The sequence below is a fragment of the Nannospalax galili genome, unplaced genomic scaffold (genome assembly GCF_000622305.1).
Source record: "Nannospalax galili isolate Female #2095 unplaced genomic scaffold, S.galili_v1.0 scaffold1255, whole genome shotgun sequence".
Classification (NCBI taxonomy): domain Eukaryota; kingdom Metazoa; phylum Chordata; class Mammalia; order Rodentia; family Spalacidae; genus Nannospalax; species Nannospalax galili.
Window position 1 is genome coordinate 2,107,086 of NW_008336359.1, and position 27,023 is coordinate 2,134,108.

The following is a 27,023-nucleotide window of genomic DNA, read 5'->3' on the forward strand; positions in this document are numbered from 1 at the left end:
CTATATGTGTGTGTGTGTGTGTGTGTGTGTGTGAGAGAGAGAGAGAGAGAGAGAGAGAGAGACAGACAGACAGACAGACAGACAGATACACACACACACCTGGAATTCATTATGTAGCCCAGGCTTGCTTCAAACTCAGGATCCTCCTGTTTCTGACTCTGGAGTGCTGGCATTACAGGCATGCTCCACCATGCCCAACTTGTTTGTGTTTCTGAGTCAATGCATAACTAGGCTCCTGGGGGCTTCCCTGGACATCTTTGGTGGGTTTAGATGTCCCAGGAGAATACGGTATGATGACAGTGGGTTGGTTGTTTGTGCATTTGGATTCCTTCAGTGGATTCCAGGTGAATTCTCAAGATAAGGGCTACTGGTCTATGACAGTGGGAAAATCACCCATTTGTGGTCAGTGAAACAGACTGTTGAGGGAAATGACCCCAGGGAAGCAGCTCTGAGTGAATAAGAGAATGCCAAGCAGTTCATGATGGTGGCTTAAGCATTTGCTAAACAGTATTTTGGCAGTCCTAAGGATGGAATCTGTGGACAGTTACACAGGGCTGTTGAATTTGGCTTTATCCGATTTTGCCTGAAGGACAGCATTTTTTAGTTTTCTGTAATTTACCTGTGTTGGAAACACAGTTCTTCTCTGGCTTGACTTTTTTTCCCTCCTGCCTGGGAAGCATTCATGAGAGTATCTCAGCCACCCAACCTTAACACTGAGGACCCCTCATCTGCCTTTACCTCTCTTGGCATCTCCTGGGGAGGTGGGTGGATGTGCCTGCTCTAGCTCTTCCCTTCCTTGTCCCCTATACTTGCCCCTGTTTTTCTGAAGGGTTTCTGTAAAACTTAGACATGACTACCACTTTCCTGCTTCAAAGCTTCGGCATCCCTGTGGAGAGCTTCTCTAATTTTTACCTAAGCTCCTGGGGCTAATCTACTTTCCAGGCTGTATTTCCTGCCACTTCCCCTGAGCAGCCCACACCCAGCTAGGGTGACTGGTCTGCAGCTGATATACAGCTTTCTATGCCAAGGCTGTATTTCTTTTTCTCTTCCGTTGAGGAACCCTTCCCTGTTTGTGGAGGGTTTGCACCTACACTGTCAGTATCTCTGTTCAGCCTGCTTCCTGAGCAGGGTGGCCTTGCCATTTTCCAGCCAGTGTGGGTGAGCCTGAGGGGCCTGCCTGCTTAGTGCCTCATAGCCAGCAGGGGAGTTGGAGTCTCAGCCTCGGCCTTCTGCCACCCTGTGGAAGCCTAGGTCAGACCGCTTGAAACATCTCTCCAAGAGTGAAATTCCTCCCCTTCCTCTGCTCTAGGACAGCAGGCTTCTCCTCATTTGTGTGTTTATCATGGTATGTCATGTTGCCATTCCCCATGCTACACTCTAAGCTAGATTCTGACAGTAAATCCCTTCTTGGCTTGCTTTCCTCCATGTCCAGAACAGCACCTGGCAGTTAACAAGGACGCGGTGTTTGGATTACATAGTACATGGATGAGTAAATTCTGCTTTTCATGTACTCTCATTTGTGGTTTGGAGACTGCAGTGCCTTCTTAAATTAGGCCACTTAAAACCTCTATGTGTTGGAAAACACCTGGATTTTGGTCTGTGGCATAAATAGGGATTGATAATTATTTTGTCTCACTCCTTCTGCCATCTCATAGACATAATCAAGTATTTCATTACTTGAAGGGAGGTGCTTAACATGTTTAATTATATGTATTTTAGGAATGTAACCTTTTAGCTAAATTTTGTCAGACAATAGCTATACCTGGAGAGGCTTTGAGGAAGGTAATCTTTTGGCACCTTCCTCTAGAATAGCCTTGACCAAAAAAAAAAAAAAAATCATAGCTTTCAGTTTAGACAGTTGGCATTTACCTGCATCATGTAAGATGTAAATAGAAGCATCTTTCTCTACTATAATGTTGGACACCTGTAATCCTAGCTCTCAGGAAGTGGGCAGGAGGACAGCGAGTTCTAGGCCAGCCTGGGCTACCTAGTGGACCCCTGTCAAAAATCAATACTACCCTCCTCAACCAAAAGCACCCTTAGAAATCCTCACTGTCATTAATCTCTTGAGTATTGGTTTCAAGATAAGCCTGCAAGTCTCTCCCTATAGGTAGGACCCTGTAGCTATTGCCATGCCAACATGCAGGAGTTATCTCTTTTCCAACTTTGTGTTGTATCCCATAGTTTAGAGACAAGGTTGTAGGATAATTGTCCTCATTCTTTCCTTGGTGGTGGTCTTTGTTTCTCTTTGCTTCTCTGTCATCTGTTGTCAAGTGAGGATTCAGATCACTAGGCCTTCTTTGCAAAGCTCATTTCTGTGGATGCTGAGCCATTTCTCTGGCTACCTCCAGTTTTTAAGCTACATTTAGTGTGTGTGTGTGTGTGTGTGTGTGTGTGTGTGTGTGTGTACATGCATGTGGAGGTAAGATGACAACTTGCAGGAGTCTGTTCTCTCCACAATGTGGGTCCTAGAGATTGAACTTAGGTCATCAGGCTTGGTGGCAAAATGCCTTTACCTACTAAGCCATCTTGCTGGCCCATTCTTAATGCTTAATGTTTTTGTTGTTATTATTATTATTTTTTTTTACTGTGATTAGACTCTTAGTCCAGTGCCCTTTCCTTTTCTAGTGACTTAGTCATGGACATGAAGAGGAATCACCCACATCTGGTCTGACTTACTTCAGTAGGAATGTGGGGCTTGGATTTGGAGCAACGGTGGACTAGCCAGATGATTCTGCAGACTAGACATCTATCTGTACTTTGGGATTGGACATGGGTATTTTATGGGCATATTTCAGACTTCTAGAAAAGGTGCCAAGGGAATTGTACCTGAATCTTGAGGAATTCCAAGGACAGCATTTTTGGTATCTCCTTTGTGGAAAGATACAGATCCGAATCAGTACAACATTGCTGGAAACCTTAGAACCAGTACTGAGAGAGTCCTGTCCCCTCATACAAGAAGAAAAAAATGAAATGAAAACTTTTTAAGGAAGAGTGACCTATTTGGATGTAGTTACACATTTCCTTCCAGTTTAGCATGTTCTTGCTTTAGTCTAATTTTAGGTTTGGGTTGAGGGTTTGAGGACACCCCACTGCCCCAGATGTAGGGTATTTGTGTGACAGATCGATGAATGTGAGAGAACAATACCAGAGGGTGGTTTGGGTTTGAGTATCCAGTGGAAGTTGGGGTATATTTCTGTTTCTTTTTCTAGATTAGAAAGACAGTTTGGAATCTATCGTGCCTTACTTCCTTTCCCCATAGGTAGTTTTATGACTCTGGAAGTTATAGTCTCTCTTCCAAGAGATAATGTATTCTTATACATATCAAGTGCAGAATTCTACACGTAATTTTTGTCCCTAAGATACCCATGAATTCCAGAGAGAATCTGTTTTGTAGGGGAATGCTAATTTTTGATAATATTTGCCATAAGGACATTTTTAGTCTTGAGGCTTTTTAAACATATCCGAAAAGTGAGCGCTATTAAGATCACTTCAGTAACACTTGGCGTTGGGCATTGATCACTGAGGCCTGTCCTGCTTTGTTCCTCACGTGAGTAGTTTTTGCCTTCAAGAGGGTTTGGTCTGGGGTGATGATTAATCTTCAAGTATTTGATCATACAGAACATATTAATACTATATGGTGTGTTCCTTCTAGGCTCTTGTTTGGACAATCCAGAATGTTCTTTGTTAACTTTACTGGCCTATCTGATTGGTCCAACACTGAGTGTGCTATGTGTGGTACCTCCAGATGATAGCTCAAAACCATGTCAACCAGGACCAGATTTTTTTTTTAATATTTGTTATTTTTAATATTTGTTATTTTTATTTTATGTGTATGAGTGTATTGCCTGCATGTATGTGAGTGTACCTGTGTCGTGCAGTGCTGCAGAGGTCTGAAGAGGGCTTTGGATTCCCCTGGAACTGGAGTTAAGGATGGTTCGTAGCCACCATGTGGGTGCTGGGAATCGAACTTGGGTCCTCTGCAAGAGCAGTCAGTGCTCTTAACTGCTGAGCCATCTCTCTAGCCCCACCAGGTTTTATAAGGTGAATGAATAGTGTGATTAAGAGGTGTTGGGTGAAGGGTAAGAAAGGAACTAATGTTTATTAAAAGGCTATGCCAGACACCTTTCTATCTAAGAAGGAGCACCTGGGGTTGTGCTTGATGCCTTAACCTTTCTTGGGGATGTGTAAACAAGCATCCATTTCTCCTAGGTAGCACACCAACAATAGACCAAAGTTAAGATCCATCCAAGTTTAGCTTGGTGAACCAGTGAGTTTATTTGGACTTACAGGATTGTGGATGACATCCAAACAGCTGTCACCAGGAAGTGTCATTACTGCATGGGACTTCACTTAAACTGCATAGATGAAACACCCCCTTCAGTTAACGTTCTACCCTCAAATATGCTAAAGCTGACAGGCATGTCCAGCCTGGAGCCCATGGCATGTATGTACCCCAGGATAGCTATGAATGTGGCCCAACACACAATTGTAAACTTACTTGGTAATTTGATGGTGAGGTCTCAAAATGAACTTTGTAAATTTGTAGATGACAACTTTGTGTCTTTTTTTGTTGTTGATTATTTATTTATTTATTATTTATTTTTTGTCTTTTTGAGACAGGGTCTCCCTGTAGCCCCAGCTGTCCTGGAACTCACTATGTAGACCAGGCTGGCCTTGAACTCACAGAGATCCACCTGCCTCTGCCTCCCAAGTGCTGGGATTAAAGGCGTGCACCACCATGCCTGGCTGATTTTTTATTTATTTTTTAAGACAGGGTCTCACCACGTAGCCTGGCCGGCCTGAACTCACTATGTAGATCAGACTGGGCTTGAACTCAGATCTAACTGCCTCTGCCTCCTGAGTGCTGGGACTAAAGGCATGCACCACTGCACTTGGCTGACAACCTTGTGTCTTAATGTCAAAAGGTTGGATACATCTGACTGAGCACCTCCTGAGATCATGTGCTGCTGTGGCAAATTACAGGGAGTGACTTAAATCTCAGATGAGGGTACAACGACCCTCTCCACCCCCTTTTCTGAGGGAGGTCAGTAGGTCCCCTCTTGAAAGTCACTTGCAGTTAGTCACAGCTGCTCTGATAAGACGCTAATGGTTGTTATTCTTGGAGGACTGCATTCTACAACAGTGGTACAGCACAGCTGTACAAGACACCTGAGACCTAGGCACCTCACGTGTGATTTGAGTGACCACATGCTTGTTGTTCCTGAACCTTTTCTCTTCCCTTTTTTTTTTTTTTTTGAGACAGGATAACCTCAGCTACCCCAGCTGGGCTGGGACTTGCTATATAGACCAGGCTAGCCTCGATCTCATAGAGATCTGTCTGCCTTTGGCTCTTGAGTGCTGGGATTAAAGGTGTGCACTACCACACCTGACCCTTAGCCTTTTTCTTTTATGTAGCACAGCTTGGATTGTTTCCCTGGAAGGTTCTGCACCCCAAGCCCTCATGTGATTTGGGTACAGAAATGCCATGGAAGAATGAACATTTTGTTCAGGTTTGTGGGTTTTCACTTGTTAGGATCCTGAGATGGTGTGGAGCAGGTTTTTAGGTAAAGTCCTGTTCTCCCTGGATCAATGCCTTTGGGAAAGCTTGTCTTCTTAGGAAGCTTTCTGCTTGGACTTCTGAGTCCTTCTGGTGGCATACACACACATTGACCAGACAGAATACTTGAGAAAAGCAGCTTAAGGAAGGAAGGGTTTATTATGGTTTACAGTTTGGGGGTACTGTTCATCATGACAGGAAAGACATGGAGACATGAGTGTGAGGGAGCAGGTCACATTACACTCCAGCTAGGGAGTCACGAGTTGTAAATGCTGTTACCAAGTTCCCTCTCTCCTTTTTATTCAGTTTGGGTCCTCAGCCCATGGAATGCTGTTGTCCACATTTGGGTGGGTTGTCCCTTAATCTAGAAACTCCCTTATAGACACACCCACAGATTTGTTTCCATGGTGATTCTAAATCCCATCAAGCTGGCAATCAAGATCAACCATCACAGTCTTCTAGAGTCACAATCTACTTCTCTGAGTCTTATTCTTCAGCTGGGACAAGCTTTTGGAAACACCTCTCTTCCTTTAGTGGTGGTGATTCCTCAGCCTGGAATGTCCAGGCCGTGCTCTGCTCCAGCCTTGTTTTTCCATTTGGCAAATGTCTTTGTTTTTCTCAAGCTCTCTCAGCACCCTTTGCTTGCCTCCAGTGCATAGAGCACTGTTGTAACCGATTTTGTATTTTATCATCTTTAGAGGTTTTGGTGTCTGTAACTCAAGTACGCTGGTTGTTTAAACATAGATGCTTGCAATCCTGTGTTTCGGTAGCCCTGCACCAGCACTTTGGCTGATGATCTACTAGACAATGCTCACTATGTGCTTAATAGTGGCTCCTCCTTAGAAGGCATGCATAGGGATCATTTTTAAATTCATCTGAGAGTTAGGAAAATATTTGCTCTCAAGAATGTCTGGAGAAGGGCCTCCTAATCTGAAGATTCTTCAGACAAGTTAATAGCAGATAATAGAAACCTTGCCAAGGAATGTGGACTGGGGCTCTTTTTAAAATTTTATTTTATTATTTAAAAAAATATTTTATTATTTTTATTTTATGTGTATGAGTGTATTGCCTGCCTGTATGTGAGTGTACCCATGTCATGCAATGCCACAAGAGGACAGAAGAGGGCTTCGGATTTCCCTGGAACTGGAGTTAGAACAGTTTGTAGCTGCCATGTGGGTGCTGGGAATCGAATCCGGGTCCTCTGTAAGAGCAGTCAGTACTCTTAACCACTGAGCTATCTCTCCAGCCCCTTATTTTTAAATTGTGTGTGTGCCTGTGTGTGGATATGTGCATGTGAATACAGGTGTCTGAATTGGTCAGAGGCCTTGAGTTCCCCTGGAGCTAGAGTTATAGGCAATTGTGAGCTGTTCAACATGGGTGCTGGGGGTTGAACTCCAGTCCTCTGCAAGAGTAGCACATGCTCTTAACTGCTGAACCATCTTTCCAGCTCTGGTTTGGGGCTCTTTGATTTTCAGATTCATTTGTGATCTTCTTAGGTGTTTTGTTACTTTGCTTCAAGCCAGTGGGTTGATTTTACCTAAAGGGCATATTTTCTCATAGAAAAGCTAAGGAAACATCTTCAGTTTCTAAAAAGCTTTATCAGCCTCTGAATAAACTGTGGAAACAGATGGTCTTTGAACCCATGTCTAAAGAAGAATCTTTGTTCCATAGGAAACGGTCAGAATCCCAAGTAGGAAATTATAAATCTATTCATGGACAATGCTAGCCTAGAAAGCACACTCTAGTGGGCATCAGGACTTGGACAGGCTTCTGCAAAGAGCCTTGTAGGTTTAGAATATTTGACATGGGGTTTCTGGAGCAGTAATGGAGAGAACTGAACTTTTTGTTACTAATAATAAGCAGGTAGAACTCAAAAACTTAGGACATACTAGTTATAACACATTTGAATAACTCCAGGAAAAAAGGGTAAAATCTCTGCATGTTAACATTCTCTACTGTTTGTATCATTGCTTCCTATCTACTTTTTAGAAAATTATATAGACATTTTTTATAATTACATGGACCAGTCAGCTTTACTATCATAATAAACAACTCCAAAAATTCAAAGGTTTGTAACAGACATTAATTTCTAGGTCATGTTGTATGTCTGGCTGTGAGTCATCTGTACTCGCTCTTGCTAAGTCTTCCATTTCCGACAGAGCGGCCCATTTTCTGGACATGTACCTCCATCATTTCACACAATTTGCTGCTATTATCTCATTATCATTGAGCTATAAGTTACATAGAATGAAATTTCACCACTGTCAAGTGTACATTTGATTCATAGGCAGGGTTGTTGCAGCCATCATTACTATCTGACTCAATAATCATCAATATTTAACTTCAAAAGGAATTCCATCCAGTCCCAGGCACTCAGAAGTCTGTGTTCTGTCTCTAAGGACATGCCTTTTCTGACAGTTAATATAAATAGAATCATAAAATGAGTGGGTTTTTGTGTCTAGTTTCCCTCACTTAGGCTTTCAAGATTCATTGCTGATATTTCTGATAATCTTTAATATACTTACAAACTTTTCTTTTCCAAATCCTTAATTTTTCCTAGAGTTTTAACAGAATGACTGAAGTTTACCAGTGTATGACTGGTAGTTATGGACATGGTTGTCATCCAGTTATTCTGTATACTTTAGTGTAATAATTGCATTGATAAATTTCCTGATGTTAAATCATCTCACTTTCCTGGAATTCATTTGAATTGATCCTGGTATATTCTTTTTAAAAAAGTTTTTTTTTAAGACTGGGGATGTAGCTAGTAGTAGACTAGCATGTATGAGTACTATGTTCAATAGCCTATCCTGCTAAATAAATAATAAATAAACAAATGTATAGAGCATGGTGTGTTGGTTCACTCTATGGTGCTTCATTGCAACTAAATCTCAAGCCATAAGCAAAAAGTTCTTTTAAGATAGTATTAGCTGTTATTAATGATATACATAATTCTAACTTCTTTTTTGTCATATTTTGAAATCTGATCAACTAGGTTCCCTTCAAAAAGTGATTTAGAAGGTTTCTCCATTTTTTACATATATGTCTTAGAATATATCACTAACATAGGACTTTTTGAAGATTTATTAGTGCTCAGCTGTAAAACTACTGGGGTCCTGTTGGTTATTTATCTTCAGGTTTTCTGCCTCTAATTTCATTTTGACCACATGCTCTGTCCCCTCCCCCCAAGCTTCCAAGCTCATATGGACTTCTGGATTTATTGGTGAAGTTATTTATAACACATCATTATAAGTTATACATAGGGACAGGTTCTAAATAGCTATTTTTCTGGGATTTTTTCCCTTTCTTTCTATATTAGCTAGGTGCCCTAAATTTACTTTGTCTAATTTTTAGATAAATTTTGATTTTGTTGATTGTTTGCGTCTTCCTGTTTTCAAAGTATGTGTTTTAACCTTTCATTCTCTCCCCTTTTGGCAGGAACACAAAGTAGATGCAGCCTAATGTATCCATTTCATGGGATAAAGCTTTTTCATACGTATGTTTATCTGTACTGTAGAACTGTGCCTTTTCTTCATGTTTGTTTTCTTGGGTCAAAATGATGAGATAATTCAAGCTTGGGGTTTTTTTTTTTTTTGGTTTACTCTTGTCTGATGAGGTAATAACACCTGTCTGCTATTGGCTTCCCATCAGAGCAAGTGAGTTATTGGATTGTCTCTGTCTCTTTAGAATTGCCTTCTTGGATCCCTCAGTTGTTACCACTTGAGCGATAAGGGAAAGAAGGCAGGATGAAGGCAGGGTCTGGGCATTCCAGCTAGGGAAAGGTGGTCTGGCCCTCTCAGTGTCTGGATTCTCTGTTGTCTGGCTTCTATGGTAGAGCCCTCTCTGTCCCTGTCAGCATTTGGAGCTTTTCCTGCTTTGTGCTTGTTGACAAGCCCAGGGCAGTTGGCCCAGGTACCTCTTGTTCCTCTGACCTTTATCACGCATGCCCCTACCCCTGATGATGAGCTAAAGCTTGATGGGCTGGGTGCTTCTGCAGGTGGTCCTCACCCAAAGTATCTGCCAGTGCTTGGCCTCCCTTGTGTACAGGAGCCAGGAACCTTCCTTTGTCCCTGTTGTCAGGCCTTCCCTGGCTCCCTCAGACAATTTCATTTTCAAATTAGGGTAGACATCAGGGGTTGAGATGAAGACATTTTCTACCTTGTTGGGAACTTTGATTACCCTAAGTAGCCTCAGCAACTCCATTAAAGGTGCCTCTTAGCTCTGTTTTCAGTTGTGTCCTAATTCTGTCTAGTAGACAATCTTAGAAAGGCTGGTATTTGGATGGCACCCTTCCCTAGTTTCCAATGTCAAACTGTTTCATTCTCTTTTTCTCTTCCATTCTTTAGATTAATTTAGTATCTGGAGGGTAGAAAAGACAAAGTAAAAGTAACGTGGTTAATTGAGTTTGTCTACAAGTCTAGATTTATAATTTTTACTTTTTTTTGGAGCAGAGTCTTACTATATAATGCAGTTTGGTAACAAACTTCTATTCCTCCCGCCGCTGCCTTGTCAGGGATTACTAATGGACATGCTCCACCCACCATGCCTGGCTTGGATTTATAATTTCTAAACAAGTATGTAACATTCTGTCTGTCTTACTAATGTAAACACCACCCGGTCCCTGGTTATTGAGCCTTTGGGAGTTTTTCCAGGTTTCATTGTGTTCCCTGTGCTGTTATGAATATCTTTGAAGAGAACATTTTTGAAATTTTCCCTTTGACTTTTTTTTCTGAAGTGGGTTTAAATTTAACTTTACAGCATAATCAGCAACCAGAAGGACTGTGTTCAATTGTGTAGCACACATTCATTCTTCAGGTGTCTGCTGTGTCTACACAGAGTCTACCATGTACCGGGCACAGAGGGAAGTGAGTTAGGACAGGCCAGACAGACATAGGCTGTGCACAGGGAGCCGTCCTCTGCTGTGGGGTTGCCTGGAGCTGCTTTGCCAGGCCTTCTGAAATGAGATAATCCTGTTGCCCACATTTTTCTAGTAGTGTTAAAAAGAGAAATTGGATTTTTTTAGTATGACTTGTTTTTTATTGCAAACCATATTGGCTCCTGATAGATATCACTCTGCTTTCATAAACCCATGTTTAAACCAATAAAGAATCTTGCCAATGATTTATGTTAATTATCTTGCGTCTGGCTTGTTATAATGGTGGGTCTTGAAAATGAAATAATTTGAACCAGACGTTTCTAAAGCAATCCAGTTTTCTCTCTCAGTCTTCCCAGGCTACTGGGGGAGGGATCGGGGACAGAGGAAGGAATGCTTTTACACCTATAGGTGACTTGATATTTTGTTGCAGTGGGTATTTTCATTTATTTATTAGCAAGTAATTATCAAAGGGCTACTCTATATATGTATAGGAACAATAAAACCATTAGGAAAATGTATTCAAGGCACCAGCTGTGCCTCTAATGTGATAATCATTTTCAGCTGCATTTAAGTGTCTGTGGCAAACACAGCCCCACAGTTTGTAAGGAAATGTCAGGTTCTCAACAGATAAATCAACTTCATTTTTTAGAAAACTGTGAATAGTGACATGTCACCTTACCATGTAACATATTGTTACTAATTGCTTACATGTGCTCTTCCAGTTACTCTCACATACTAACTAGCTAAATACTGTTATATCCACTTAGCAAATGGGGGAACTGGGCGTAGAGATGAAGATGTGTGGTCAAGTCATGCTGCTAGTAAACCATGGAGTTAGGGCTTTATCCTGGGCAGTGTGGTTCAGGTTACCCTCGGAGAACTTCTCATTTCACAGGTGTCTACCAAGTACTTTCTTTTTGCAAAACATTGAGATGGGTCATTTCTAAGACTCATTCATCACATTTTTTTGTGTGTACCTACTGTGTGCCTGAGGTAGTACAGTCTCTGCTTTCATGGAATTCTTAGATGAGTTGGGGTGTCAGAGAGTCAATCAGTAAATACATAATAAGATTTCAACTACTGATAATTCTGTAAAGAAAGTAAAGCCATAGAAGAAGCTAGAGCATGATGGAAGGATGTAGGGTTATTTTTGGGTTTTATTGGACTGAGATGATCTCTTCAAGTAGCTCTCATTTGAGCAGAAATCTGTGAAGAGAGGAACTGGCTACATGGGGATCTGGGAGAGAGGAATGTTCTGGGAGAGGTCAGAGTGAGCCAGGGCCAACCAGAAGGCCAATGTACTAGAGCTGGGGGATCTAGAGGAGAGTGGTGGCACGATGGGAGGGAAGGATGAGGGCCACCATTTCTCCCATGTAATGGGATGTGTTTGAGAATTTGAGCAAGGGAGTGGCATGTTCGGTTGTAGATTTTTCAAAAGCACTGTAGTTGTGGTATGGAGAGCTGGTGATAAGGTAGCCGAAGGATGCCCACCTCAATGTCTGCAGCTTATAGGTGCTGCCGCCATACAAATCTGCCTGCTGGAGAGCCCAGGTTTCAGTTCAGCAAACCCCATTGCTGAGGCCTTCACTAGGCAGAGGAGCCTGGGCCATTTGGTCACCTAACCGTTCCCCATTCTAAGCTTTCGTGTTTTTCCACCGTTTATTTCTCATGGGTCAATATCTTGGGAGTTGTTTTGTGATAACTTTATATTAAGACCCCAAAGAAAAAAAAAATCCGACTTTTCCTGATTGACTTAGAAAACAGAAGCTTCATGTTTACCAAGAAGAGTTTATGGCTAGAGAATGGAGATGAGGGACAGTGTCAGTACTGGAAAAGCTCCACAAAGGGGATTCAGCTCAGTAAGAAACTCTGACCTGCATAGGACCCAGAAACCTGATTCAGTCAGCAAAGACTCTGTTACTTGTGGGCAAGTTAGGTCATCTTTTCAGTCTCCTTCCTCCAGGATAGAGGTTGTGTCTGACCTGCTGATCTTGTGAGGCCATGATGGGGTGGCAGCCTCACTGCTCAGGCATTTGAGGCTCATCAGCTGTTCTTCCATACTCTACTACTCCAGGAGACACCCTGGAGTGACAGGTGCAAGCATTTTCCTGTTTGTGTAGTCCCAAGAGGAAAGAATCTGTAGTGTGTGACCAGATTTGATCGACAGTCTCCACTCCTTACTGGCCAGGACATTAAAGATTGTATGTGGGCTATTCCTGGAAATTACTGGCTGAGGTCCTCAGGGTAAAGCTTAAGGGAGTTGACTTGTCTCTGTAGACCTGAAGAGAGATGGAAGGTAGATAATTACATACATTCACACAGTGCACAAGCACACACACAGACACAGACAGACAGACAGACAGACAGACAGGCACACACACACACACACACACACACACACACACACACACACACGAGCCAGACACAGTTGTAGTTCCCGGGGACTTACTGTATTTATGGATAAACCAGGTGTGCAGATCAATGATTAATATTGACTACTGTGGCAGTGCAGGTACCTTCCAAGTATGGAGAATAATAATTTAAAAGCCAGTGGGTCAGGGAAGACTCAAGAGGAGAGAGCGTCTTTAGAGACATTTTTTTTTTTTTTAAGGAAGGAGAGTTTTTCAAAGGCAAGACGTATTGACAACATGGTAGGTTCCAGAACTGGACAGGCCAGGCCAGAAAATCACTGTTTTCCATGTATGGTGGTACATGCCTTTAATCTCAGCTCTCAGGAGGTAGAGGCAGGCAGATCTCTTGAGTTTGAGGCTGATCTGATCTACATAGAGTGTTCCAGGCCAGCCAGAGCTACATAGTGAAACCCCGTCTTTAAAAAAAGAAAAAGAAAACCAGTGTTTGAGTTTATTGGCTTATCTGACCAGGATTTTTATTTCTTTTGTGCATTGTTTAGTCACTGAGCTGTTCTGAGACCAGTACTCCAGTGTTGATAAATACAGAGCCTAGGAAAGTAGTGTGCCTGAAGGTGTGTGTTTAAAATTTTACTGAAATGACAAAGCCACATGACTCTCTAAGTTGCAGAGATGATATCTCCTGCCAGATCCCCAGACACTGTGTCACTCTGTGCATGCCCTGTGGTATAGGCAGCTGCTGCTGTAGCAAGGCCCTGCCTTCATGTCCACACCAAGAGCAGCTGCCAAGGGTGTGATGCTTCAGCTGACCATTACTCACACTGCCCTAGAGTCAGAGGCATCCCTGAGATAGAAACATAGTACAGCTTGGGAATCTGTTCCCGTAAGTGCCTTCTGTAAAGATGGTTCCCTTTCAGTGAAAAAAAAAAAAAACAAAAACAAAAAAAAAACCTTGTAATTTTGACATTGCATAGGTACATGATTAGATGATCTATGGTCAGTGTGGATGGGCGACAAAGGAGAGTACCCTTCCTGTGTACTTTCTGACACCCACAAAGTAGGCTGATATTGCCCTTGACCCAGCCTGTACTGTCTTCTGCCTTATACCCTGCCTTTACTCGGGCGTCAACTGATCAGCTGTAGCTCATGAATGTGATTGCTGCATTGACTTCTAGTTTTCTGTTTCTCACCTGTGGACAGGTCATATCCAACCTGCAGAGCTCCAAGAAGAGAGAATCTAGGGAAAGCACTTCCTTGTCCCCAACCTGTGACCTGGGTCAAGCCACCAGTGCCTTTTCCTTGGCATCTTGTCACTGTCTTGCCATATTCCTTAGTTTGTCCTGCAGTAATTTCAAGGTAGCACTAGAGGTCTTCCCATCTTGTGCTGATAGTGCTCTGTCCTGTCATCAAGTCCTAAGACCAAGAAAGAAACAGGAAACTGAGCTTTTCAGATTTCATGGCCCTTTTTTTGGATATTATATTTGTAATAAATTATTGACACATAATTTATCCAGGTAGCTTTAGGCCTTAATCCTAAGGCCTAAAGAGAATGAGAACTATAGTTTGGTAATCTTTCCTTTCTTTCAATTTCCTGGCATTTCCTGTTCTAACAGCCTCTTCTCTAAACTTTTTTTTATTGTAGAAAATTTAAATTATCTACAAAGGTGCTGGGTATGGTGGCACATGCCTTTAGTCCCAGCACTTGGGAGGCAGAGGCCAGCCTGGTCTACATAGCAAGTTTCAAGCCAGCTGGGACTACAGGGAGACCCTGTCTCAGACCCCCCCCCATTATATATATACAAGAGGACAGATTGTATGATGGACTAGCAAGCACCAGCCCTAATAGTTATCAACACTTGGCATCTTGCATCACATATATCCCCAAGCACATATCAAGCATCTTAGTTCATCTATAAATATTTTATATGTGTGTGTATGTCTGTGCATGTGTATGTATGTGGGCCAGAGGTCAACATCAGGTATCTTCTTTATTAATTTTTACTTTATTTTGAACATTTTAATTTATTATGTATGATGTAGTGTGTGGGTACGTGAGTGTCGCTGTGCATGTGGAGGCTTTGTGGAGTGAGTTGATTCTCCTTTTACCTTTTCATGGGTCTTCGGGCTTGTGTGGCAAGCACCTTTACCCACTGATACATCTTGTTGACCCTCTACTTAATTTTTGAGACTGGGTTTCTCACTGAACCTGAAGCTGATTGGCTATACTGGCTGGCCAGCAGGCCCCATGCTACATCCAGCTTTTTACGTGGGCGCTGGGGATCCAAACTCAGGTCCTTATGCTTGGGTGGCAGACCCGTTACTGACTGTGCCATCTTCCCAGCCCTTATACATAAATATTTTTCTTTTATTTTTTGAAAATTTTATGAGTGCCTTGCCTGCATGTATATAAGTGCACCTATGTACTACAGTGCCCACAGAAGCCAGAAGAGTGCGTTGGATCCCCTGAAACTGGAGTTAATAGACATTCGATAGCCTCCATGTGGGTGTTGGGAATGGAACCTAGGTCCTCTACAAGAGCAGCCAGTGCTCTTAACCACTGAGTGATGGCTCAGCCCCCATAAGTGTTTTAATATACATTTTTAAATGGAGGGTTTATAAATCATAGCACTTCTGTTGTCACACCTAATGATTCCTTAACAGCTACACTTGTCAATATTATAATTTCTCTGAATATCTTAATTTTTTTTGAGGAATTAAGGATTGAACCCAGAGCCTTGCATGTGCTAGGTGAGTGCTCTATCACTGAGCTATACTCTGGCCCCTTACAGGCCCTTTTCTATGAACATTTAGTTTTATTGCAACTGGTGATAGATTTCTTGTTCTTTATGTCATAGGTGCTTCTTCCACCTCTCTTTTTTCCTTGCAGTTTATTTGTTAAAGAAGTTGGGTCTTTGGCTCTCTTTAGTTACATGTAATGTGCATTTTGCTAATTGCATCCTCATAGTATCATTTAACATGTCCTCAATGCACCAGGTATTCTGCTTTTTATTGTAATTACTTTTATTTATTTGTGTATTGGAATGTGGGGGAGGGTATGTGCATTCCAGAGCACACATGTGGAGTCAGAAAAGAACTTACAGGAGTTGGAGCTCTCCTTCTACCATGTGGAACCTAGGGATTGAACTTAGGTCATCAAGCTTGGTGGCAAGCGCCTTTACCCTCTGATTCATCTTGCTTGCCCCTTTGTATTCTATAAGCTAACGATGTGTCCAGAGGCTTGTTCAAGATTCAAATTCAATTTGGGGGAAGCAAGTGTGTTTTATGGGTGGTAGTGTAACCCTCTTGTAGGAGACACATAACTTTTAGTTGTCTCTTTACACTAATTTTTAGTGTTGGAACTCAGGTTCTATTAGTTACTTTTTGTTTCTGTAATAAAACATCTTGACCAAAAGCAGTTTATGAAAGAGCTTATCTTTGCTTATGGTTCCAGAGAGAGGACTCCGTCATAGAGGGGAGGCATGGCAGCTGGAGCAGGAAGCTGAGAGCTCACCTCTGCAAGCATAAACATGAAGCAGAGAGAGCAAACTGAAAGTAGAGAGAGGCTTTGAACTCTCAAAGCCCACCCCCAGTGATACACTTTCTGTAGCAGGCTGTATCTCCTAAAGATTACATGACCTCCCCAAACAGTGCCACCAACTGGGGTACAGAATGTTCAAATTCTTGAGCTATAGGGAACATTTCCCATTCAAACCTCCACTCAGTTTGTCAGGCTTGGTAACAAGCTGAACAATCCCTTCAGCCCCACTAACTGAATTTTTAAGTGTTGTGTAGTTCATGCAAGCCTCGGCCCAGGTGGTGGTCTTCTGAAGGAGTTTATGATGCACTCATGGAGTTCTTTCTCTAAGTTTGATCATGGTAGGTCAGTTACATCCTCTGTTCCCTGGTTCTGCAGGTGCTTGCTGGAAGATGAATCAGCATGGAGCTGGCCTAGAATGATGCTTTGTTTTTCTTTATCATAAAAGACCTACTCTCATACACACGTACACAAAGACCTGCTCACTCAAGAAACACTGAGTAAAGAGAGGCAAGGGCGTTTTGAAAGTTACTTTTAGATATGTTTCTTAGTTTGGCTAAACCAACTGCAGTTGCTGAAGTTCTCTGTTGTGTGTGTTCATTTGATTTGTAAGGCCATCTTTCCTTCTTTCAGGATCTCATTTTGCCCAATGGTGGTACTCCAGCAGGCACTTCGAGTCCAGCTTCTTCATCTTCGCTTCTGAATAGACTTCAGCTTGACGATGACATTGATGGTGAAACCAGAGATCTTTTTGTCACGGTAGATGATCCCAAGAAACACGTCTGTACAATGGAAACCTACATCACGTATAGGGTTACCACCAAGGTGGGTCCTTTTGTTTGGTAGTGTCAGGGTTGATGCTCTTGGGGGATTGGGACCCGCCCTGTGTCTTTGCTTTCTCCCTTCCTCTGGCTACCTTTATTACAGTTATGGGAGAGAGTAGTTGTATTGAGAGTTTAAAGGATTATATACATAAAATAGGTTTTTATTCTTATAATAAGGGAGGAATGGTGGCTGGCCTTTTAAATGAACATTCCTCTCTGTACTGTGTCTGTGCTCCACCATGTTCATGCTGCATTATTCTTCCCATTGCACCAACCTGAGTCTCTTAGGTTTTAATTTGGCCTAATTGGAGTTGAAGATGAGACAAGAGCTGAAACTGATGCCTGGTGACTTTCTGCTGTGTGCCAGGCAGGTAGAGGGCAGGGCACTGAGATTTAATTGCAAAAGCAGCCAGTGTTCTTAACTACAGAGCCATCTCTCCAGCCCTGAAATTTTTTTCTAATAGTGAAAATTTAGTAGGTTCTGTACCTGTTTTTAAGTTCTTTGGAATGGGAAACAAAATGAAATGCATTCAAGTTTTGTTTCATCTTTTATTGGATGAAAATACTGTGTTTTTTAAAAATTACAAGTTCAGTAAAATATGGCATCATAAAAAATAAACAATTCCAAAGACCAGACACAGAGTAGAGAACTGAGTACCCGCCCCCATCCTCCATCCCTTGGATGGCCTTCACACCAAAAGCAACCATTGTTGAAATTTAGCATGTATCTTTTTTCCTTTTCTTTTTCATTTATGTGCACACGTGAGCAGTTAGAATACATGTTTGTATGTTATTTAACTCTCACCAGATGCTTCCTCGCTTCCCCTTCCACATAACAGTGTTTTTGATGCTACTTCCATATCTGTCTGACTGTAATTAGCCTATTCTTTTAGCCTCCACCTAATTATTATTATTATTATTATTATTATTATTATTTTATTATTATTTTGGACTTTTTGAGGCAGGGTCTCTCTGCAGCCCCAGCTGTCCTGGAACTCACTATGTAGACCTGGCTGGCCTTGAACTCACAGAGATCTGCCTGCCTCTGCCTCCTGAGTCAAAGGACTAAAGGTGTGTGCCGCCACACCTGGCTAGCCTCTACCTAATTATGCAGTGCTTTATACAATATCTTTTTTTCCTGTGGACATTTAAGCCTTTCTCAGTTTTTGTAAGCCACTCCCTTGTCATTTCTGCACCTGGCTCACACTTGAAGGTTTGTCCATACATGCCCCATACCACCCTAGGTAGGCACTCATACATGTATGAATTCCTCTAAGGTCATAGGGTGATGTGCATATTTTCAGAAATTCTTGTCATTTGTTTAGGTTTTTTAGAGGTGAACTTAATTTTCACCTGTAGGCAGTAAAATACAAAACCTGTTTTTCTTGAATTGGTACTGTAAACAGCCAGGTGACAAAATGACTGCTTTGCTGGCACAGCAGTACTTGCCTGCTGTGACAATTTTCACCTCTATTTGTTTCCTTTCCCTGAAGTTTACTACTTCCCCCCTTTCCCGTACTCTCCCCCTGCTAAAGTGAATCCTGACTCACTGTTGGATGTACCTGCGTGATTTCCCAGTCTTCCCCAGACCTCGCTCCTTTCCTTCCTTGCCTACCCCTTTCCCTTTCTGTTCTTATTTCTCTCTTCTCTCTCCTAGGATTATTTCCTGTACCTGACTTTTCCAGGTTCTAGTCCTAGATTTTCACTGGGTGCTGATGTTCACCTGAAGCTGAACTTGTTGAATTTTTACTTTATCTCTCTTCTTGCACTCCTGGTTCCTCACCAGAGTTGCCTACTTACCCTGCTTCTAAAAGTGGACCAGGTTTAACATTTTGATGCTGTGTTTGGAGTGCTTTTTTGAAAGCTGTGTTACAGGGTAGGGAGGGATGTCTGGGAATGAGAGGGAGGACATCCTCAGGATCCACACCTGATTCTATCCTGAGACTTGCATTTCCATTGAGATCCTCAGACAGAGTTAATGGTCAGAAGATGAGGTGCTAATTGCTTGCTTGATCATTTTGAGGCTCTGATTTCTCTGTCCTCATTCAGATTCTTGATGACAAAGTACAGATCTCTTTTCACCTGAGCTGAAATGAGCTGAAGGCCCAGAGGGGATGTGGATAAAGAGCACTCCATCAAATCCTACATCCATGTCTTCCCTTTGCAGTAGGGAGAACAGCAGAGGTCTTCAGGGCTCTGTGTGTGGCAGAGCTGTGTAGCCGAGCTGGCTCTTTTTTCTGCAGGCTTTTAGAAAGTCACAACACAATAATAGCTAATTATTAGACACTTCACCATGTGCTATACTTTTTTTTTGTAATAGGAGCTTAATTTTTATTAGATGTAAGTAATCTATTATAGGATAATTAGAAAATGAAAGTAAACTAAAATAATAAAAGAATACCTATAAGCTCAGTAACCAGAAATAATCATTGGTGACTTATTGTTCTGCTTTCTCCATTCTTGTTGACTTCAAACTCACTGTGTAGCCCAGACTGGCCTAGAAATCATTCATGATCCGCTAGCCTCAGCATCTCGAGTGCTGGAATTATAGGTGTGCATTACCGTGTCTGGTTTGTATGCTTTTAGTAAAGGATCAGGGTGTAAGTGCCATAAAGTGCCAAATGGACAGGATTGGCCAAGAAGTAGATATTGGGCTGAGGATTGGAGAGTTACCACTGGGATAGGAGCTACTGGGAAGGTGTAAGGAGATGCCATGCTGAGCACACATGTATGGATTGGCCTCTGAGTGGAGGGCATACTTTTTCTTTTGTTCCTAGAACAAGGAAAGGAAGCTTGTTTGTGGCAGGAAGTTTAAGAGATTCTTTGCCTATAACTGCAGTTTTCTCTAGAACTAGATGACAAGATCCTCTGGTAGGAATGAAAGGAAGGTTTTGAAGTGGGGCTTAGAAGTCTTCCAAAATTTCTACAGGCATTTAAATAACTGATATAGAATGATGAAGTATTGAGGTTCCTTGGCAGTGTTGAGGGTCCTGCTGTAATGTGTGTGTCACTCTATTTGCTGGATTTTGTTTCTCTTGCAGCAGTGTGCTCACATGCCGAGGCCTGATACAAAAAATAGTAGGTGGTTGCATTTTTGCTCGTGAATGGAGAGTGGGAGAGAACATTTGGATATTGTGGTAAGTAAGGTATTGAAGAGGTAGGCCATAGATGGTGAATAAGGAAATAAGACCAAGACTAGACAGAATGTCAAGAAACTTTTAAATTCCAAGAGGCTAAAGAAACAGGGATGGTAAGAAGTGGATGAGCCTGAAATATATAGGGTGCTGTTTAGGGAGGTGTGTGTTTTTGCCTAATGGCAGGCTGGAGAGGCCATGGAGTGGAAGGAGACATTGGCAATAATATATATAAGAACCACCAGGATCTCCAGGTCACCTAGATTAGAGAGACACTCTGGAAAGGAAGCTACAGAATCAGGTTCTCCAGTGTTCAAGGAATCAGAAGTATGACAGGGTTGTCAGCAGGAAACAGCAGTGAGGAGGCATGGAGAAGGTACCCAGCATGAGCTGCAGAAGGCTTGTGGTGAGGAGCAGTGTGGGAATAAGGAGAGCATTGGCAGCTGCTCTTGGCCTTGACCTTGGGTGCTGTCTTATTTTCTCATCATTGTCGCCAAATATTAGACAAGAAACAACTTAAGGGAGGAAAACTTTATTTTGGTTCAAGGTATGAGGGTATAGTCCATCAAGGCAGGGAACATATTGTGGCAAGAGGGTCACATTGCACCTGCAGTTGGGAAGCAGGAAGATGAGTGCTGGTACTCAGCACCTGTCCCCTGTCCCCCACCCCCTTTCATTCATTCCTGGACCCCAGCCCATGGGATGGTGCTAGTCACATTCAGAATGGGTCCTTATCTTCATTGGTAATGCTCTCACAGATCCAAAAGTGTTCCTCACTAATGCCCTAAGAGTTTATTAATTTAATCAACTTAAAAATCAACCAGCATAGGTGGGGTAAGGATTGTGGAATACAAGAAAATGAGCAGCCTGCAGAGGGAAGAACAGACAGGGAAGGACAGGGCACTGCATTCTTGGGGAAAGAGCATGTTCAGGTATTCTCTTAGAATGGTGCGGCTTGTTTTGTTTTGTTTTGTTGGTGTGGTGCTGGGGTTGAACATAGAGCCCTGCGTATGCTTAGGCAAGTGCTGTACCTCTGAGTTATAGCTCCAGCCTGGTGGTAAAGTTTTAGAGGCAGAGCAGATATCTCTGGAGTGAGTCAATTATACATTTTGAATAAAATGGACATCCTTTGGAATGGCTCTGGGCCACAGTGGGGCCCATCTGCCCCTGAGATGTTAAGGAGAGCCCCCCCCAAAGGGGAATGAAAGATAGTTTTTTCTGAGATAAATGTGAGTGCTGGTGGCTTGGGATCACAGATTCAGGTTTCCCTGAATGATATATTCCAGCCCAGAAGAAGTTGTGTGACCTTTTGTAAAAAGAACAGTTATAAACCAGTTATAAACTGGAAAAAGAACAGTTATAAACCAATGATTACCAAATACATTGGTGGGACATCATATGGGCTGGTTAAACAAAGCAGGGAGAACTCTGCTATGGGTTTCAGGTGTTCTCTGATGACATTCTTGGCTTTTGAGTTTGTGGAGGCTAGTGGTCTGCTAAGTTAATACAATACGAAGGTTTCATCTGATCATAGAAAGGATATTAGGTCGGATACAAAGACTGGTGGTAAATGACTTTTTTAAATTTTTTTACTTTTTAATTTTTTTAATATTTTATTTTTTGTGTATGAGTGTATCACCTGCACATATGTGAGTGCACCCTCTTGTGCCATGCTGTGGAGGTCTTTGTATTCCGCTGAAACTGGAGTTAAGGACGGTTCATAACCGCCATGTGGGTGCTGGAAATTGAACCCAGGTCCTCTGGAAGAGCAGTCAGTGCTCTTAACCGTTGAGCCATCTCTCCAGCCCCAGCTGGCCAGGCAGCCTATTCTAATTGGTGAGATCCAGGTCCCAGTAAGAGACCCTGACTCAAAAAAAAAGGTGGATGGTTACTGAGGAACAACTCCCAGGGATGACATCTGGCCTTCATACACACATGCGCACATGCACCCTCCCCATACCTGCATGCACACACATACCATGATGAGGCTGAATGGACAGCAAAGTACTCTTCAGGACTGAAAAATAGATATGAAAGCCACTAAAGAAGAAGGTGTGTGTGTGTGTGTGTGTGTGTGTGTGTGTGTGTGTATACACACACGTACACATTTTAATCATTTTGAGGCAGGGTCTCCCTGTAGCGGCAACTGGCCTAGATTTGCTATGGAGACCAGGCTAGCCTCGAACTCACAGAGCCACCACACCTGGCTTTTACTGGATCATATTTTACTATTATTTGCCACCATTGTCCTTGCCTAAGTATTTCTCACTTTCCATGCTCTGCATCTGACATTTCCCTATAACATATGGTAGTATTGTAGCTAAAGTTAGAATAATCAAGAACACAGCATCATTTTGAATTTTTTCCTAAGAAAATTGCTTTTTCTTTATCTATTAACTATTATTAATGATAACTAGGGCTAAGAGGCCAGACCCATGAGAAATCAGGATCCACAGATAGCTGTGATGGTTGGTCTAATTGTCAACTTGGTTAGATTTTAGAATAAACCTAGGTGAATCTATGAGGGCATTTCCAGAAAGGTTTAATTGAAGTAGGAAGACTGTCCAAGGCACTTTTTTGGTTGCTGTGATAAACACCATGATCAAAATCAATGTGAGGACAAAGGGTTTATTGCATCTTACACAGTTCATGGTGGAGGGGAGCCAGGGCAGGAGTTCAGAGCAGGAACCTGGAGGCAGGAGCTGAAGCACAGACGTGGAGGAACACTGCCTCCCAAGTGCTGGGATTAAAGGCATGTGCCACCACGCCTGGCCGCCACTTGATTGTGTTTTATGTATCAGTGTGTCTTTTGTAGAACAAGCTGTGGTAAAAATAAGTTAAATAAATTTTGAGCATGAGCTTTCAGTTTTGTGATGATGTTTACCTACTGCCTCAGATGCTTTTCTCCTGTTGTACTATATCACCCATGGTCCTTAAAAGAACTATTAAAACATGAGCATTTTGTGTATATGACTATAAAATACTATGTAAGTATGGTATAAAATTTGGAAACAAAGGTGAATATATAAAGATAGTTTTCTTTATCAATTCTAAATCTTCTTTTTCAGATTTTAACATAAGTGAAGTCATGATGTATATATAATTAATTTGCTATCCCACTGTTTTTCTTTAAAACTACATTGAAGGAGGCAGGGCGTGGTGGTGCATGCTTTTAGTCCCAGTACTTGGGAGGGAGAGGCAAGCGGATCTCTGTGAGTTCCAGGCCAGCCTGGTCTACGTAGTGAGTTCTAGGCCAGCTAGAGCTACAGGGGGACTCTGTCTCAAAAAAACCAAAAAAAAAAAAAAAAAAAAAAAAAAAAAAAAAGAGAATTACATTGAAGGGGCTGGAGAGATGATTCAGCAGTTAAGAGCACTTACTTGTTGTTCTTCTGGAGTACCTGGATTCTATTCCCAGCGCTCACATGGCAGCTTAAAACTACCTGTAACTCCAGTTCCAGGAAATCACATGCCTTTTTCTGGCCTCTTCAGGCACCAGACATGCACATGATGCACGAACATACATGTAGACAGTTAGACATTAAGAAAAAAACGAAATTGAAGGATTTTGTCATCCAAACTGCCTTACAGAACTAGCGAGATGGCTCAGTGGGTAAATAAAGTGCTTGCCCTACAAGCATGAGAATCTTAGTTTTGAGTCCTTAGAATCGATATAAAGCTGGGCATGATGGCATGTGTCTGTGACCTCAGTGCTCCTATGGAAAGATGGGAGGTCGGGACAAAAGAATTCCCAGAAGCTTGTGGGCCAACTGGCATGGCGTATGCAGTGGGTGAACAAGACACCTGTCCCAACCAAGGTGGAAGGCAAGGCCCAGCATCCAAGACTGTTCTCTGACCTCTACATGCACGCAGTGTCAGGTGTATGCCTGCATTCACACAGATGTGCACACACATAGGTGCAGTTATCATTCATATATATACACACAAAAATGCCTTAAAAGAAGGGAGAGATGGCTCAGTGGTTAAGAGCACTGGCTGCTCTTATAGAGGACCTGGGTTCAGTTCCTAGCACCTACATGGTGGCTAACAACCATCTGTAACTCCAGTTCCAGGGGATCTGATGCCCTTTTCTTGCCTCTACAGGCACTACATGACATGGGTGCACTTACATGCAGGCAATACATTCATACACATAAAATAATAAATAAAATACTTTTTAGAAGTCTTACAAGTGTAACTACTAATAACCATAGTATAAATATACCATATTAATTTTTAAAAATTTTTTAATTTATTATTTTCATTTTATGTGTATGAGTGTATTACCTGCATGTGTGTATCTGCACTCATATCATTCAATGCCCATGGAAGTCAGAAGAAGGTATCATATCCCTTGCTACTAGAGATAATGGACAGTTGTTAGCCACCATGTGGATGCTAGAAATTGAACCCGAGTCCTCTGCAAGAGCAGTCAGTGCTCTTAACTGCTGAGCCATCTCTCCAGCCCCTTTTAAAAATGGAGATCTTTCTTAAAGATTAAAAAACTCATTCAATTTAATGTCTTACAGGGCTTATACTGAGTTCAATATTGTATAACTGTTATTAACTCAACTGTGAACCTAGAAACTTGCACCCACTTGTGAAAGATGTACTCTTGCTCTGGAGTGTGTTACTGAATATGTTAAATCTGTAGTGAAATGCTTCTTCTAATCATGTAGTTATTAAAAATTTAAAAAATGATTAAAAAATTTAAAAAATTTATTATTTTTATTTTATGTGTGTGTTTTGCCTGTATATAAGTACACCACATGAATGCAGTGCCCACATAAGCCAGAAGAGGCTGTCGGATCCCCTGGAACTGAAGTTATAGACTGTTATTAGCTGCTATGTGGGTGCTGGGAATTGAATCTATGTCCTCTGGAAGAACAGCAAGTGTTCTTACTGCTGAGTCATCTCTCCAGCCCCTTGTTTTTTTTTTTTTTTTATCTTGAGAAAGGGTCTCACTATATGCTGGCCTGGAACTGGCTGTGTAGACCAGGGTGGCCTCAAACTCACAAAGATCCACCTGCTTCTGCCTCCCAAGTGCTGGTACTAAAGGTGTGGACCACCACTCCTTTCTTTTTCTTTTTTAAATTTTTAAAAATCATTTATTTTTATTTTATGTGTATAAATGTTTTATCTGCATGTATATAGGTGCCCCTGTCCTGCAGAGGCTAGAAGAGGGCTTCAGATCCCCTGGAACTAGAGTTATAGTTAACAGTTGCTAGCTGTCATGTGGGTGTTGGGAACCAAACCCAGGTCCTCTGCAAGAGCAGCCAGTGCTTTTAACTGCTGAGCCATCTCTCACGCTCCTACCATAATTTTCTTAGCAGGTTTTAGCATTATATATTTTGGATACTGTGATTCCTTAGCTATTTTAAGTAATAGTGTAGTAAAGATAGTTATGTAAATATATTTGCCACTTTTTGTTTGCTTTCTTATTTTGAAAGTATTAAAACTTGTTGTCCAAGCTGGTCTTGAACTCAAGGGCATAGACAGTCTTCTTACCACAGCCTCCCAAATGTCTGGGACCACCATACTGAGTCTTTAAAATTATTTATTTTCATTTATTTTTTATCTGTATGAGTGTTTCACATGCATGTATGTAAGTGTAGCTGTGTTTGCAATGCTGGTGCAGGGCGAGTCCTGTGCCATTCCTGTTCACAGGAATGGCAGGTTGCTTTCAAAGTCCATTTCACTGCCTTGACTGTTGACAAGTTCTCTGTTGGAGCCTGTTGGGGGTGTGAAGGATCTTGAAGAGCATCCTTGACACTTTTTTTTTTTTGTCTTTTTGAAGCAGGGTCTCCCTGTAACCCCAGCTGTCCTGGAACTCACTATGTAGACCAGGCTGGCTTTGAACTCACAGAGATCCACCTGCCTCTGCCTCCCAAGTGCTGGGACTACAGGCATGCGCCATCATGCCCTGCTATCTTTGACACTCTTAATGTTGAGGAAAGTAAGACTCAGGAGAGGCTCATTGCATGTCAGGGATCTGCTAGAACTGCCCCCTGGGGTTAGGGGGTAACAGGTGGCCCATCTGTAGTAATTTGGTCGTTCTGTACCTGAGAAATTCATCAGCAGTGACAGTTCTCCAGTTCTTTCTCTTAAGGAAGCCTCCTAAAACAAATCATTGCAATGAATGTATTTCCCCCATTATTCTCCCACCCCATACAGGGGAAGGCTGTGTTTCATGGGTGTTTGCTGGTCAGTAGGGCTTGGAAAGGGGAGGATGGTGCAGTTCATAGTTACTAAGGCCAGTCTAAGATAGTCTTCACCCTTACAGTTCTCAGACCATGAACACAGGTTTCGAGGAGAGTGAAATCATAGTTTTCAGTGCCAGAGCTGTTAATAGCCTTGTCTTTGATGGATGACTCTTCCCTATGTATTTAAATTTTTTTTTTTAAATTTAATAACCCCATGATTAGAAGAAGCATTTCATTACAGCTTTAACATTCAGTAACAATTTCCAGAGCAAGGATACATCTTTTTCAAAAGTGACTGTAAATTTTTAGGTTCACAGTTGAATTAATACAGTTATACAATATTGAACTCAGTAGAAACCCTGTAGGACATAAAATTGAATGAGATTTTACCCTTTAAAGAAGATTTCCACTTCATTTTAAAATATGCTGTTTCCTACTTTTTTTTTTTTTTTTTTTTTTTTTTTCCCTAACTGCCTAGCCAATTCCTACCTCCTATTCTTATCATACCATCCTCTGAAAAGGTTA

General features: G+C 41.9%; 1 protein-coding gene across 1 annotated transcript in view; it reads left to right on the forward strand.

Moving 5' to 3' along the window:
* Positions 1–27,023, forward strand: part of Snx30 (sorting nexin family member 30) — a 129,956-nt gene that overhangs the window by 40,693 nt on the left and 62,240 nt on the right. Inside the window, exon 2 of the mRNA XM_008831146.3 lies at positions 16,974–17,165. Within this exon, the coding sequence (XP_008829368.1) occupies positions 16,974–17,165 (192 nt within the window). The remainder of the gene's footprint in view (positions 1–16,973; positions 17,166–27,023) is intronic.